Raw genomic sequence first — 16,182 nt, 5'->3', positions numbered from 1 at the left:
CTCCGCATCGTTACATAACCCTGTACAACGATCTGAGATATATACGAGTGTTGCCCAGAAAGCAGAGCATCACTTTTTTTTTCTCAGCTGAAAACAATGCTACGAATGCAAAACGTTATGTATATATTATCTGAAGTCTCCTAAGTGAGCGCGCCAAGTTTCCATCACTTCCGACAGATGGCGTAGCTGCAGGACAGATTCTAAATGGCGTCTGTGGGTGATGTACGTTACAAGCAACGTGCCGTCATTGACTCTCTCACTGCAGAGAAAAAAACTGTAGGGAATATTCACAAACGCTTGTGCAAAGTCTATGGAGCATCTGCTGTCGACAGAAGTACAGTTGGTCGCTGGGCACGAAGGGTGAGGTCATCAGAAGGAGGTTCGGCGGAGCTCCACGATTTGCAGCGGTCGGGGAGACCATCCACGGCTGTCACACCTGACAAGCCCTGACCTAGCATCCTCGGACTTCCACTTGTTTGGGCCATTAAAGGATGCCATTTGTGGAAGACATTTTGAGGACGACGATGAGGTGATTCATACAGTGAAGCACTGGCTCCGCCACCAGGACAAGAATTGTTACCGACAGCGCGTACATGCCCTTGTTTCGCGGCGGAGGAAGGCCATAGAACGGGATGAAGATTGTGTGGAAAAATTGGGTGTGTAGAAAAAACACCATTCTTTCGTGTGTGTAATTCTCATTATGTTCACTAAAGAACTGTTGAAGAAAAAAAAAATGCGGTGCATTGCTTTCTGGGCAACCCTAGTACTAGTAGAAGTTATTTGTTAAAAAAAAATGGTTCAAATGGCTCTGAGCACTATGGGACTTAACAGCCGAGGTCATCAGTCCCCTAGAACTTAGAACTACTTAAACCTAACCAACCTAAGGACATCACACACATCCATGCCCAGGGCAGGATTCGAACCTGCGACCGTAGCGATCGCGCAGTTCCAGACTGTAGCGCCTAGAACCGCTCGGTCACCCGGCCGGCTAGTTATTTGTTAACTCAATCGAATCTCTATTTGGTTTTCGGCTTTAAATTGAATATAGTTCAAACATAATGTCTAATGTCGGTTTGCGCATGCAAAATATCCATTTTCTCGGTGTTGCATTCACTACCAACACTCTGAAGTTGGGTACTTCATCTTACAGATTTCAGGGTAGGAATTCGTTTCGTAATTTCATTCGAATGGAGTAGCAGCTTTTTTTCAAAGCTCTACACCATCACGAAAAATATATTTACCAGCAATATATAAACATGAGGCAGTGCATAAAACTAAAAGATATGAACATATATTTTACACTAACTTTCATAATAGCAAAACCTTACAGTTTCTAACTTGTGTTAACTTTCTAACAGACTGGCATTCACGTTAACATTCCTGCCCACTGCGGAAACAATCCAGTCGTTGGCCTACGCCACAAGAATTGCAGCAAATACATTGTGTATAGAAATAACATCGACTACTGCAGATAATACTTGTATTAAATTAATAAGAAAGACGTAGAATCTTTCAGAAAACAAATGGCGAAAAAAAACTTGGAGGGACTTGGACGCTACACTACTCGTCTCTCTTTGCTGTACAGAATGCTATCAACTACTGTACAGCTTCGACGGGACTGGCTGCGTCTCATTATATGGTATGTACTGTGTAAAGGCTGCATCTACAAATGTCATTATTTGAGATTTAATTATAACAAACTGTATCAAAATGAAGCGCTTTTGATAGATCATCATTGTGCATGGCGGCTCATAAGTTTTGCTTGTGACGTAAAAACGATGATGCATCTCACTGGCCATGTTCCCCTCCAGGAGGCAAAAATCTGTCATGTCAAATTCTTCATTTCACGCTTCGAAGTGTAATGCAACGTGAAATTCGACGCTATCACGTCACTAGATCCTCGCTCACGTGCGTTTTTGCTTCCAGTGAGCAGGGCAGCTTAGGGTCCGCGGATTTCAAGATTTGGTAAATTTACTTTTGTTTTAACTTCGTAGCCGCACGCCCTTCCCGTCGTCACAGCCGTCTGGTAACCAACAGCAGAGATATGTGCGCCATCTGTCTGTGAATCGAGTAAACTATGTTGTCCGCGTATTGTATTTTACGTGTTCGCCTGTCGTGTTCTTTGATGCGAAGATTGCCTAAACGAGCATGGCAAACCGCCTATAAACCATACACACGCTGGCCGCTGTACCAGACCAACGGTTGTTAGTCTGCCTAGTGCAAAGTAGCGCGCCGCGCGTTAACCTATAGAAGAAGGTCGTACAACGACACAGAGAGTATACAACAAATAATACTCTACAGAAAACAGTTCTTTTTTAGAGCATCAAAATACCTAATGCATAATGATAATACACAAAACTAAGTTCACGCGATTAACACACACATATCGTACACGACTTTATTCTCATTTGTCAACGGATGTCTGCAGCGAAAAGAAGGGGACGCCATACGACTTGACAGACGACAGGAAATAAGAGTTCTAAATGCAGTAATAACTGAGTTCTTTACCGGAGCGAGAGGGTTTAGGTTGAATATTGTAATTGATATGATAGAGGTGAAGGCTCGGTGTATTCTGGCAGAGCAAGTAATTTGTACAGAATATAAATCCTTAAAATTTAACGGGAGAATGTACCAAAGGTGCTTAACAAGAAAAAAGTAGAACGCAGTTAATATATTCAATTAAAGTTCTGTAGTATATTCTTAGTTTGTTGCAAATTCAATCACAGATAATGTGAATGCCTTTCAGAACAAAATGTTTAGGCATGTATCCTACTCTTGTCTTAGCAGTGACATCGTTTCACTCTCCTGAGGAAAGGGTGATGCACAGATTTAAGTAAGAGCTTAAAATTCTAAAATGGCCACGGATTTCTCACGTAGCTGCTGCATTATTGTATTAAATGTTACCGTAGACACGACAGTTACATATTCAGGTGATCAGCGTTTCCAACAACTGCTTTTTGTGTGCACGAAAACATGTAATATATAGAACTCATGGACAGAATACGGTTCGATTTTTCGAATATCGCTTCTCAAATACGAGGGCAGTTCAATAAGTAATGCAACACATTTTTTTTCTGAAACAGGGGTTGTTTTATTCAGCATTGAAATACACCAGGTTATTCCCCAATCTTTTAGCTACACAACACTATTTTTCAACGTAATCTCCATTCAATGCTACGGCCTTACGCCACCTTGAAATGAGGGCCTGTATGCCTGCAGGGTACCATTCCACTGGTCGATGTCGGAGCCAACGTCGTACTGCATCAATAACTTCTTCATCATCCGCGTAGTGCCTCCCACGGATTGCGTCCTTCATTGGGCCAAACATATGGAAATCCGACGGTGCGAGATCGGGGCTGTAGGGTGCATTAGGAAGAACAGTCCACTGAAGTTTTGTGAGCTCCTCTCGGGTGCGAAGACTTGTGTGAGGTCTTGCGTTGTCATGAAGAAGGAGAAGTTCGTTCAGATTTTTGTGCCTACGAACACGCTGAAGTCGTTTCTTCAATTTCTGAAGAGTAGCACAATACACTTCAGAGTTGATCGTTTGACAATCGGGAAGGACATCGAACAGAATAACCCCTTCAGCGTCCCAGAAGACTGTAACCGTGACTTTACCGGCTGAGGGTATGGCTTTAAACTTTTTCTTGGTAGGGGAGTGGGTGTGGCGCCACTCCATTGATTGCCGTTTTGTTCCAGGTTCGAAGTGATGAACCCATGTTTCATCGCCTGTAACAATCTTTGACAAGAAATTGTCACCCTCAGTCACATGACGAGCAAGCAATTCCGCACAGATGGTTCTCCTTTGCTCTTTATGGTGTTCGGTTAGACAACGACTGACCCAGCGGGAACAAACCTTTGAATATCCCAACTGGTGAACAATTGTGACAGCACTACCAACAGAGATGTCAAGTTGAGCGCTGAGTTGTTTGATGGTGATCCGTCGATCATCTCGAACGAGTGTGTTCGCACGCTCCGCCATTGCAGGAGTCACAGCTGTGCACGACCGGCCCGCACGCGGGAGATCAGACAGTCTTGCTTGACCTTGCGGCGATGATGACACACGCTTTGCCCAACGACTCACCGTGCTTTTGTCCACTGCCAGATCACCGTAGACATTCTGCAAGCGCCTATGAATATCTGAGATGTCCTGGTTTTCCGCCAAAAGAAACTCGATCACTACCCGTTGTTTGCAACGCACATCCGTTACAGACGCCATTTTAACAGCTCCGTACAGCGCTGCCACCTGTCGGAAGTCAATGAAACTATACGAGACAAAGCGGGAATGTTTGAAAATATTCCACAAGAAATTTCCGGTTTTTTCAACCAAAATTGGCCGAGAAAAAAAATGTGTTGCATTACTTATTGAACTGCCCTCGTAATTTGGAAGTATCACTGTGCCATCATAAAACAAAATGGATCCAATGTAGTAATGCTACTCCATGTTACCTACTTCATTCTTTCAGTTCGAAATCACTTTTGATTTGCAATTCTAGCAACCGTATCTTTGCTAGTTGCCAATATTAACAGTTCCCTTTGTAACTGTAATCGTAATTTCACATTTTCCTGACTGTTTTTCTGTGAGACTTCCATTTCCCAGTTTTCAGATTAGGTTCGTATTGCTGTCTTATTGTATTTTCCTATCATATCACTTGCTTAATCACTGAGGTGGTCTTTTTCTTCTTTTGCAGCAACACCTCTTTTAATACACTGTACATTTTATACCTGCCGCCTAGTGTGCAGCAAACTGGGTTTTATATTTTATATCTTTATAAGCCGGCCGCAGTGGCCGAGCGGTTCTAGGCGCTTCAGGCTGGAACCGCGCGACCGCTACGGTCGCAGGTTCGAATCCTGCCTCGGGCATGAATGTGTGTGATGTCCTTAGGTTAGTTAGGTTTAAGTAGTTCTAAGTTCTAGGGGACTGGTGACCTCAGATGTTACGTCCCATAGTGCTCAGAGCCATTTGGACCATTATATCTTTATATCATCCTCTAATTCGACGTCGAGTTTCGTTACAGACAGCACATCATCGCGAAAGAAATCTTGCAAGCTGAGCGTGTGTACCGCAGCCAGACCACCGATTCTGAAGTTCAGTGCTCACCAATGTTTTTACGCGAACACGCCACTACAAAGTAGAAAAGGTCAATTTGAAACCGAGCTCTATGCTGCGATCGAGCGAGCCTCCGCCCCTACCCTTTCATCACAGCTGCTGCTCCCCCACTGGTGCCTGGAAAGTTTCTTGCGGAGAAGAATGGGAATGAGGCAATGGCTGGCTGAGTCACTCTGGACGACGTGTCTGGTCAGCCCGTTTGGAAAGTACCGGCGGTGAAAGGCGAAGACCCGGGTTCGAGCCCCAATCTAGCACACAGTTTTAACACGGTGCACAGATTCGCTTCGGCGAGATGGTACTCCAACACTTAGTCCGTCTCCGTAGCTGAGCGGTCAGCGTCTCTGACTGTCATGTGGAGGACACAGCTTCAATTCCCAGTACTGCCAGGGATTTTTCCTTGTTGAGAGGGCTGGAACGGAGTGCACTAAGTCTCGTGACGCCAACTGAGAGGCTACTTGCATCAGAATTAGCGGCTCCGAGGCCTGGAAAGCCGGGAATGGGTGGGAGAGCGGTGTGCTGATCCCATTCCCCTATATATCGCATCCAAATGAAGCCATATCGCAGTGGATGACAAGGCGGTCGATATGCGTCATGTGGTCCTCTGCGCCTGGAGAGGACTTTCACGAACGTAATTTAAACCTGTAGGTCGATGAAACTATATGATTCCAGAGACCTTTTCAATGACTTCTATGATGTTTATATGCAGGCTGGGGCGAGAAATGAAAATTTGTACCAAGGCCAGAATTCGAACCAATGTCTCCTGCTCACTAGGGAGATGCACTAACCACAACGCAACAGTGACTTTGCACAGATGCACGGACTACCCTAGTGCAAAGTGGGCTGAGGCGTGAAGTTGTTTGAAGCAACCGTGCATCTCCCTAGTGGGCAGGAGTCATGGGTTCGAATCCCGGCCTTGGTACAAATTTTCATTTCTCGCCTCAGCCAGCATGTACAAATCTTTAAGACACCAGTCTAGATTTTATAGGTAAGGGAATGGTTGGAATCGCCTTGTTTTTGCAAATTTTGATATGCATTTCAAGCCCGCAAAGAGAAAAATGACGCTGACAGACCCAGGGATCTACGTATGAACTATTAAGTTTCTCGAGCGTTACCTGATTGTCATCGTTTTATGCAATCGCTGTGGCGGCATCGCCCATGAGGGTGAATTATAACTGCTGTACAGAGTAACGCGCGTGCAGAATTTTAAGCCTTTATAGAGGTCGTGCTCCAGAAACCCAAATGGTGGCGACACGTGAGTAAAATTACACAGAAACGGGCGAGGCTCTACGAACGTGAAGGATGACTCACGTAAACAGCAATATCTCCGCTCTGTGTGTACAACTGCTCCCGTCTGTGTACACGATGTTCCGCCTACAAAACATAATGAAGGGGAAGCTTATTGCGTTAACACAGGTAAATGATTTTATTGCTGTTTATACAGAATACACAAGATGATAAAATGCTTGAAACTAGCCTTCATTGCACTCCGTTCTTAACATTGTCAATATAATAGAGAACAATGTGTGACTCATTTGTTCCCAATATTCAGGAAACAAACAACTGACGAATCTTTCGGCGGGTAACAACAAGTCGTCTTGTTTTTATGGTCACATTTGTCGCGACTCTACATATCTGCTAGAATACAAATCCTTCAGCATCTTTGTTGTTGATTCTGATGCAGCAACAGAAAAAAACTGTAACAAAAAATCCTAGACTATTTATCTAGATGAGCTTCTTTATCCTTCGTACTGTTTAAGATATCTGTCACCAAACAGTTACGCGCGCAAAAATCTTGTAGACCAAGTGCAAACTCAGTGACGTATTTGGGAATAACTTTTTCAACGAAATTAATTAACCAATAAAACCAGATATAAGTACAGCGAAATCAGCATTATTTGTCTTGTAATGATAGTACATTAAATGTCACAAGGAAGATGAGAGTCCCACTAAGCACAAGCGATTTCTTAATACAGTCATGGAACTAGAGTTCTGCCTTGAACCAACACAAATTTCTTCTTACCATCCAAACATGTTTCAGTGAAGATTGACTATCGTCCGTAAGTTGATTTTCTTCTCTTAATCACATGTTGTTGTTTGTGTAGCTTTCCGTCATTAGCAAACAATAATATGTAATATTCAGAAAATAAAATGAATCCACTGGCGATGATGAAACTACACCCAAGTACGTATGGGTGTTGAAGAACAGAACTGTGTTTGCTCAAGGTACGACCCTATTTCAATTACTAAATATTTGAAAGGTAACACGAACCAAAAAATTAGTTTCAACCACATGACAATTTCTTAGAAGTTAAAAATGTTGATAAGCTACCGTGGCGAAGTAAAATTATTGCTGCCGATGTTGGTGAACAAGCATTTATTCTGTGTATTATGTCTCTCTTTCGTCAGAGACATGGTACTATTAATGACGCTGAGTCTGGTAGAACACACACAATTAATTAACGTTACCTTTCAGTATTGCCATACTCCAATTACCTAATTTTACTTCGCCAACTATTGCATAACAAGAGCTACGTCTCCGAAAATAGCTCTGACACTGAGGTTCCGTAATAATTTGTAATTTATTTACTACAGCGGTCGAGGCGAAGGTGGCTGAGTTCCACAATTTGGGAGAGACAAGGTTGTTGTCTGACAGAATAATAATTATAGTCAACACGATAGTGACGTTAATTTATGGACAAAGAAGGACACAATGCATTCTACACGAATCGTACAGGGAGTAATCACACAAACAGGAAGAAACAAGGACAAAAGCTCGCGAGCCAACAAACGCTGCCAAGGACGGTATTAAAACGATTTCCATTAGCATGCCCGGTGTCCGCACTCACCGAGAATGTATTTGGAACCGAGCTTGTGGAGCCTGCAGAACTGGTAGTAGCAGTACAGAACGGCGACGCAGCGGATCACCGTCATCATGATCATGTCGGCGGCTGCGCTGTACTCCTGCAACACAAAAGTACGACAGACGTAGATAAAGCATAGGAAATGGTCCACCTCGGATGACTACCCTAGATAAAAACAAGCCACCTTCAAGATAATTTTAAACAATAGCGGTTACACTAAATATACAAAATAATCCGGGTACCGCATACAACGCGTTCTGTACATCACTATGTAAATAAATATATGAATCTGAATATTCTATATTTTTAGGTGATTGTGTTGATAGGAACTTCAACAGGAAGCCACGCGTTACATTTCTTCTTAAACCCATAAACTGTGTAACATCTGCATTACGGATGATATCTGATTTTGGAGATGAAAATGTCAGGCAGTCGACTCACTTTTGCTATTTTCATTAAACAATGTCTTATGACATCATATTCAGAGGTAACGTGTCACTGATGAAAAAACGTGTGTTGCACAGAAGCGTGCAATAACGATAATGTGTGGCGTTCTTCAATCTAAAACCTCTTGTAGATAACTCTAAAAAGTTGGGCACAGATAACTCTTAAAGTTGGGCGCATTGAAAAGTCTCACAGTACTGTTACCCTCTAACGAATTGTCCTGTCAACAATCACTCACGTTTGGAAAACAACAGCAACATTGATATATAAATACCATCCATCACTTATAATTGCGAAAACATTTCACATTCTTCCCAGTCATAAAAAGAATTTAATTGACAGTGAAGTTAAATTCAAAGACAAACTGGAAACACATCTGCTTGACAATGGACAAGTTAAAAAAAGAATATATGCTTACAATTTATCCTCGCCAACAGTCGGCGGTAATACCGAAACAAAGCCTAGTGTTCTGGATCGTGATAAAAGCAAAATTGAAATTTTACGCTACCAGCAAGAGTCTCCATGAAGTCCGGCGGTCGTATGCACAAAATTTTATAGAAATGTAGTCCATCAAAAAATCAGTACGTTTCCATACTTGGTGGAACGAATTATGTTTACAGAAAAAAACTAATATAGTCGTGTAAAAATTTGAGGGGCACTGTGACCAAAAGTGAAAACGCAAATATCTTTATAGGTATCCATGACAGTAGTCAACAACTTGTAGATTCAAATAAAAGTTCAAAAGTCTGGACTCTATTTGCAGAAAGCTCTGCTGGTCACCTGCAAATGCATCTTTTCCTGGGTATTCTCTCGCCTCTATTGACTCCTAATGCCTACTAATTTCTTCTTTCTTCGCTCCTTGGAAAAACGAGCATACGAGATGCATCACTATTATTGATGAAACTTCCTGGCAGATTAGACTGGTTTTAATATGCGAGGAAGTTTCATTTCAGTGCACACTACGCTGCAGAATGGAAATTCACTGTGGATTGTACCTGACGTATGTAAGTCATTTCACATGTTTGTAACGAATTTTAATTTGTTTCATGTGACCTGTAATTGAAAATAAAATGATGATGTTTCCATTAGAAAATTACGATTCAATATTTGTTTATTATAATTTCCACTTGAAAAAATATAGAATATAAATAAAAATAATTTGCTGTAAAGGGGGCTTGAACTCGGTAATCTTCCATTACAAGACTTCGATGCTACTCATTCAGCTACAGGAAACTGCTGCACTTCCGTGTTGTGCTTAACAGCCGCCGAAAATCATTTCATTTTTGGAGCAAAATGTTTCAAGTTTTCCCTTTTAAAATTTTGTCGCAGTGTTGTAGGAAACTGATGTCTGTACACAGACTTTCAAATTCCATAAATATACGTAAAATAAACCTCTTCTCAGATAGAACCTCATATATACGCTCACAGACGTAAAATCAATACAAACTGTAGTCTGACCAAAGTGCAAACACATACAGAGTGCGTAACAAAGAGGACATTGACTCACATACATTGCAGTCATTTTCGCAAGTCTGGATAAGAATAACCCGCTGACTAACATCTAGTGGCAGCCACTTCATGGCGTGACGTCACGAGCCGCGACCCCAGAAAGCTCAGGTATTAACGTCAAATGTTCCTCGATCCATCTACAGCCCATTCAGCAGATCACAAGTCCGACAACTTCTATTCCATTTTCATTATACTCACAATTATGTCTTCCTTTACAATTTATTCACTGCTCCGTTTGTTGGTTTTCTTGTCTCTCCAGTAATACCCAAAATGCAACACACTGTTGCTGATGCATAACCCTCAGATTCTGAATGGTTTTCACATTAGAAAGCCTATGTCTCACTGCCATAAGTTCATAGCACATGGTACAGTGGAATTTGATGTCCTCGTGATATATCTCAAGAGCATCAATTCAAAAATACAATTTACTACGGAGACGGAGAATAATGACCAACTAAATTTCTTGGGTGTGTCTGTTATCAGGAGAGGGAACGGGCCGCTGAGCCGTAGGCTTTAAAGAAAAGTAACGCATACTGACCGTTACCTGCACAAAGATTCTAACCACCGCCCCAGACGAAAAAAAGGTGAGTAAAACCTCGGTGGCCAGGGCGTACAAAATTTCTGAACCGACTTATGTAAAAGATGAGGTTGAATAACTATGGTCGACATTCAAGAAGAATGGTTATAATTGTTATTCTAACAAGGAGATAGAGCGACCACTTCACCCTAGGGCGAGAATCAAGATCGACGAGGAACGTGGGCCGACCAAAGGGAAACTTTCCCTTCCGTTCATCAGAAGGTTTACAGATCGCACTGGGAAAGTGTCGAGCAATTATGGTGTGGAAACTACCTTCAGACTCATCAGGAAGATAAAAGAATGTTTAAGATCCGCAAAAGATATACGACATCCTTTCACTACAACGGGTGTATATAAAATTCCTTGTAGTTGTAGAGGGGTTTATATGGGTACCACAAAAAGAAGTGCTAACACCCGCCTGGTTGAAAACAAGAGGAATTGCCATCTAGGACTAACGGATAAATCGGCAATAGCGGAACGTCTTCACCAAGAGGGTGATGATGAAATAAAATTCGCTGAGACGAGTGTTATATCGAAAACATTGCATTATCATACCCGTATGTATAGAGAAGCTATTGAAATTTATAAACACCGTAGTAATTTTAACGGAAACGAGGGAAAAAAATTGGATGTGAACATTGCAATGCTCTGTTCTGTACAAATTTTGCTATTGATTTTAAACTAACTTCCCAATGAACAAAAGACTTGAAACTTTCAACACAGGTCAGAACTGGGTTACAATGCAATATTAATTCGTTTTCTTGTCTGGTGTGTGGTGGTGGAGGGTACTTCGTGCACCAATGCTTTTACCCCTTTTCCTGTTCAAGTCGCGAAATGTTGGCGGCAAGAACAATTGTTGGTAAGCCTCCGTGTACGCTCAAATCGCTTTAATAACCTCCACGGTTTCGTCGTGAGACATACGTAGGAGTAAGCAATATACTGTTTGACTCAGGTGATTATAAATTGAAATAAACCTGAAATTTACTGCATGTTTTAATGTTATCAAGATGTTTGAAAACTATCGAAATATTTCTCGTACACAAGACTAAGAAGCAGAAAATAATTACTCGAAGAAAAATAACTTTTTAATATACCCCGTTTTTGTATCAGACTAAATAATTTCGCCTCACCCCCAGATTCCTAACCCGATACATATACTGTAGTTCCGAAAATCTGTAATCAGGTGCGCATACAATACGTAATTGACACACGAACAGTTGGCCTCCTAACTATTCTATATTGCATGCGCTCAATGTTTTTCATTATAAATCTGAGAATTATTTTCATAGCTATTAAAAATTCGCGTGAACGTTAGGAACCTATATGGGGCTTGGAGAAATTGTTTTATACTTTTTAGTCCGATATACCAGAGCCCTACTGAATTTAAATTCCAACAAAGTACCAAAAACGAGTGGAGGATCGTAATCTGCACACTTTCCACCACATGTTGCCATATTTGGACGGCATTAACGTCTATCACGTGAGCACAGGCAGTGCCTCCAAAAAGGAGGGCATCGATGTTTCGTTTCAACAGCATGCTGTCATTGAATTCCTTGTTAACGAGGGAAAAACCTGCTGCTGAAATTCACCTCAGACTTCAATAACCATATGCAGACATATGCATGGGTGAAAGCAGTTTTAGGTGGTGGTGAAGCATTTCAAAGATGGGAAAACGAGTACCCGCTACGAGCTTGGTACTGGTCACCCGCGAACAGTCTCCACGAAACGCAACAAGGAAAGAGGAAAGAGCTGGTGAGTTCTTAGAGAAGACACGCGTGTCACAGGGAACGAAATTCCTGCTAAGCTTGCAGTAGGACTCAGTGCAGTGCAAGAAACGATTCAAAGCTTAGGTTATCGAAAAGTTTGTGCCCGTTGGGTCCCACGTTTATTGACCGAAGACCACAAACTTCAGAGAAGAACTATTAGCCAAAATCTACTGAGAGATTTCAAAATGAAGGTGATGATTTTTTTTAGAGTACTGTGACAAGCGATGATAGCTGGTTCCACTATCACGAGCCTGAAACGAAACGCCAGAGTATGGAGTGGCACCATTTGGATTCGCCATCGAAGAAGCAGCTTTACTGTATGATTAAATGATGATGGCGTCTTCTTGGGTAAAATATTCCGGAGGTAAAATAGTCCCCCATTCGGATCTCCGGGCGGGGACTACTCAAGAGGATGTCGTTATCAGGAGAAAGAAAACTGGCGTTCTACGGATCGGAGCGTGGAATGTCAGATCCCTTAATCGGGCAGGTAGGTTAGAAAATTTAAAAAGGGAAATGGATAGGTTAAAGTTAGATATAGTGGGAATTAGTGAAGTTCGGTGGCAGGAGGAACAAGACTTCTGGTCAGGTGAATACAGGGTTATAAACACAAAGTCAAATAGGGGTAATGCAGGAGTAGGTTTAATAATGAATAGGAAAATAGGAATGCGGGTAAGCTACTACAAACAGCATAGTGAACGCATTATTGTGGCCAAGATAGATACGAAGCCCACACCTACTACAGTAGTACAAGTTTATATGCCAACTAGCTCTGCAGATGACGAAGAAATTGAAGAAATGTATGATGAAATAAAAGAAATTATTCACATAGTGAAGGGAGACGAAAATTTAATAGTCATGGGTGACTGGAATTCGAGTGTAGGAAAAGGGAGAGAAGGAAACGTAGTAGGTGAATATGGATTGGGGCTAAGAAATGAGAGAGGAAGCCGCCTGGTAGAATTTTGCACAGAGCACAACTTAATCATAGCTAACACTTGGTTTAAGAATCATGATAGAAGGTTGTATACATGGAAGAACCCTGGAGATACTAAAAGGTATCAGATAGATTATATAATGGTAAGACAGATATTTAGGAACCAGGTTTTAAATTGTAAGACATTTCCAGGGGCAGATGTGGACTCTGACCACAATCTATTGGTTATGACCTGTAGATTAAAACTGAAGAAACTGCAAAAAGGTGGGAATTTAAGGAGATAGGACCTGGATAAACTGAAAGAACCAGAGGTTGTACAGAGTTTCAGGGAGAGCATAAGGGAACAATCGACAGGAATGGGGGAAAGAAATACAGTAGAAGAAGAATGGGTAGCTTTGAGGGATGAAGTAGTGAAGGCAGCAGAGGATCAAGTAGGTAAAAAGACGAGGGCTAGTAGAAATCCTTGGGTAACAGAAGAAATATTGAATTTAATTGATGAAAGGAGAAAATATAAAAATGCAGTAAATGAAGCAGGCAAAAAGGAATACAAACGTCTCAAAAATGACATCGACAGGAAGTGCAGAATGGCTAAGCAGGGATGGCTAGAGGACAAATGTAAGGATGTAGAGGCTTATCTCACTAGGGGTAAGATAGATACTGCCTACAGGAAAATTAAAGAGACCTCTGGAGATAAGAGAACCACTTGTATGAACATCAAGAGCTCAGATGGAAACCCAGTTCTAAGCAAAGAAGGGAAAGCAGAAAGGTGGAAGGAGTATATAGAGGGTCTATACAAGGGCGATGTGCTTGAGGACAATATTATGGAAATGGAAGAGGATGTAGATGAAGATGAAATGGGAGATACGATACTGCGTGAAGAGTTTGACAGAGCACTGAAAGACCTGAGTCGAAACAAGGCCCCCGGAGTAGACAACATTCCAGTAGAACTACTGTCGGCCTTGGGAGAGCCAGTCCTGACAAAACTCTACCATCTGGCGAGCAAGATGTATGAAACAGGCGAAATACCCTCAGACTTCAAGAAGAATGTAATAATTCCAAACCCAAAGAAAGCAGGTGTTGACAGATGTGAAAATTACCGAACAATCAGTTTAATAAGCCACAGTTGCAAAATACTAACACGAATTCTTTCCAGACGAATGGAAAAACTAGTAGAAGTCGACCTCGGGGAAGATCAGTTTGGATTCCGTAGAAATACTGGAACACGTGAGGCAATACTGACCTTACGACTTATCTTAGAAGAAAGATTAAGGAAAGGCAAACCTACGTTTCTAGCATTTGTAGACTTAGAGAAAGCTTTTGACAATGCTGACTGGAATACTCTCTTTCAAATTCTGAAGGTGGCAGGGGTAAAATACAGGGAGCGAAAGGCTATTTACAATTTGTACAGAAACCAGATGGCAGTTATAAGAGTCGAGGGGCATGAGAGGGAAGCAGCGGTTGGGAAGGGAGTGAGACAGGGTTGTAGCCTCTCCCCGATGTTATTCAATCTGTATATTGAGCAAGCAGTAAAGGAAACAAAAGAAAAATTTGGAATAGGTATTAAAATCCATGGAGAAGAAATAAAAACGTTGAGGTTCGCCGATGACATTGTAATTTTGTCAGAGACAGCAAAGGACTTGGAAGAGCAGTTGAACGGAATGGATGGTGTCTTGAAGGGAGGATATAAGATGAACATCAACAAAAGGAAAACGAGGATAATGGAATGTAGTCGAATTAAGTCGGGTGATGTTGAGGGTATTAGACACTTAAAGTAGTAAAGGAGTTTTGCTATTTGGGGAGCAAAATAACTGATGATGGTCGAAGTAGAGAGGATATAAAATGTAGACTGGTAATGGCAAGGAAAGCGTTTCTGAAGAAGATAAATTTGTTAACATCGAGTATAGATTTAAGTGTCAGGAAGTCATTTCTGAAAGTATTTGTATGGAGTGTAGCCATGTATGGAAGTGAAACATGGACGGTAAATAGTTTGGACAAGAAGAGAATAGAAGCTTTTGAAATGTGGTGCTACAGAAGAATGCTGAAGATTAGATGGGTAGATCACATAACTAATGAGGAAGTATTGAATAGGATTGGGGAGAAGAGAAGTTTGTGGCACAACTTGACCAGAAGAAGGGATCGGTTGGTAGGACATGTTCTGAGGCATCAAGGGATCACCAATTTAGTATTGGAAGGCAGCGTGGAGGGTAAAAAATCGCAGGGGGAGACCAAGACATGAATACACTAAGCAGATTCAGAAGGATGTAGGTTGCAGTAGGTACTGGGAGATGAAGAAGCTTGCACAGGATAGAGTAGCATGGAGAGCTGCATCAAACCAGTCTCAGGACTGAAGACAACAACAACAACAACATCGAAGAAGAAAGCGAAGATTGAACTATCCGCTGGAAAGGTTGTGAGTAGCGCCTTCTGGAATGCACAGGGTTGCATTATGGTTAATTTTCTTGAACTCCTACAAACCATAAATGCTGCCCACTATATCCAGATACCAGAATGAAATTTTCACTCTGCAGCAGAGTGTGCGCTGATATTAAACTTCCTGGCATGTGAAAACTGTGCGCCGGACCGAAACGAAGTACTGGCAGAATTGAAGCTGTGAGGACGGCTCGTGAGTCGTGCTTGGGTATCTCAGTCCGTAGAGCACTTGCCTGCGAAAGGCAAATGTACCGAGATGGAGTCTCGGTCCGGCACATAGCTTTAATCTGCCAGTAAGTTTTATATCCAGATATTTTGTAGCCTCTGTTCGGCACTGTGCGATAAGCACCTGGAAAGAAGACCACTGTGGCAAAAGGGAGCAGATCAGAACATTTGGGTGGGAAACTCTTGCACATCCTCCCTACAGCCGCGACTTGGCACTTCCGCCTACCATCTTCCTAGTTCAGGAAAGGAACAGATACAAGACCAACACTACGAGTCAGCGTCTTCGTGCAGCTCGAACGGAGTTCTATAGTAAAGGTACCTTCAAACTTGCA

General features: G+C 42.0%; 1 protein-coding gene across 3 annotated transcripts in view; it reads right to left on the bottom strand.

The window, feature by feature from the left end:
- Positions 1–16,182, bottom strand: part of LOC126190969 (3-hydroxy-3-methylglutaryl-coenzyme A reductase) — a 431,919-nt gene that overhangs the window by 108,380 nt on the left and 307,357 nt on the right. For all 3 annotated transcript variants that reach the window (XM_049931634.1, XM_049931636.1, XM_049931635.1), the window contains one exon: positions 7,954–8,068. In XM_049931634.1, coding sequence (XP_049787591.1) covers positions 7,954–8,068 — 115 coding nt within the window. The remainder of the gene's footprint in view (positions 1–7,953; positions 8,069–16,182) is intronic.

This window comes from Schistocerca cancellata, chromosome 6, assembly GCF_023864275.1.
Source record: "Schistocerca cancellata isolate TAMUIC-IGC-003103 chromosome 6, iqSchCanc2.1, whole genome shotgun sequence".
Classification (NCBI taxonomy): Eukaryota; Metazoa; Arthropoda; class Insecta; order Orthoptera; family Acrididae; genus Schistocerca; species Schistocerca cancellata.
The sequence above is the reverse complement of the archived record's forward strand: the minus strand, read 5'-3'. Positions and strand labels throughout refer to the sequence as shown.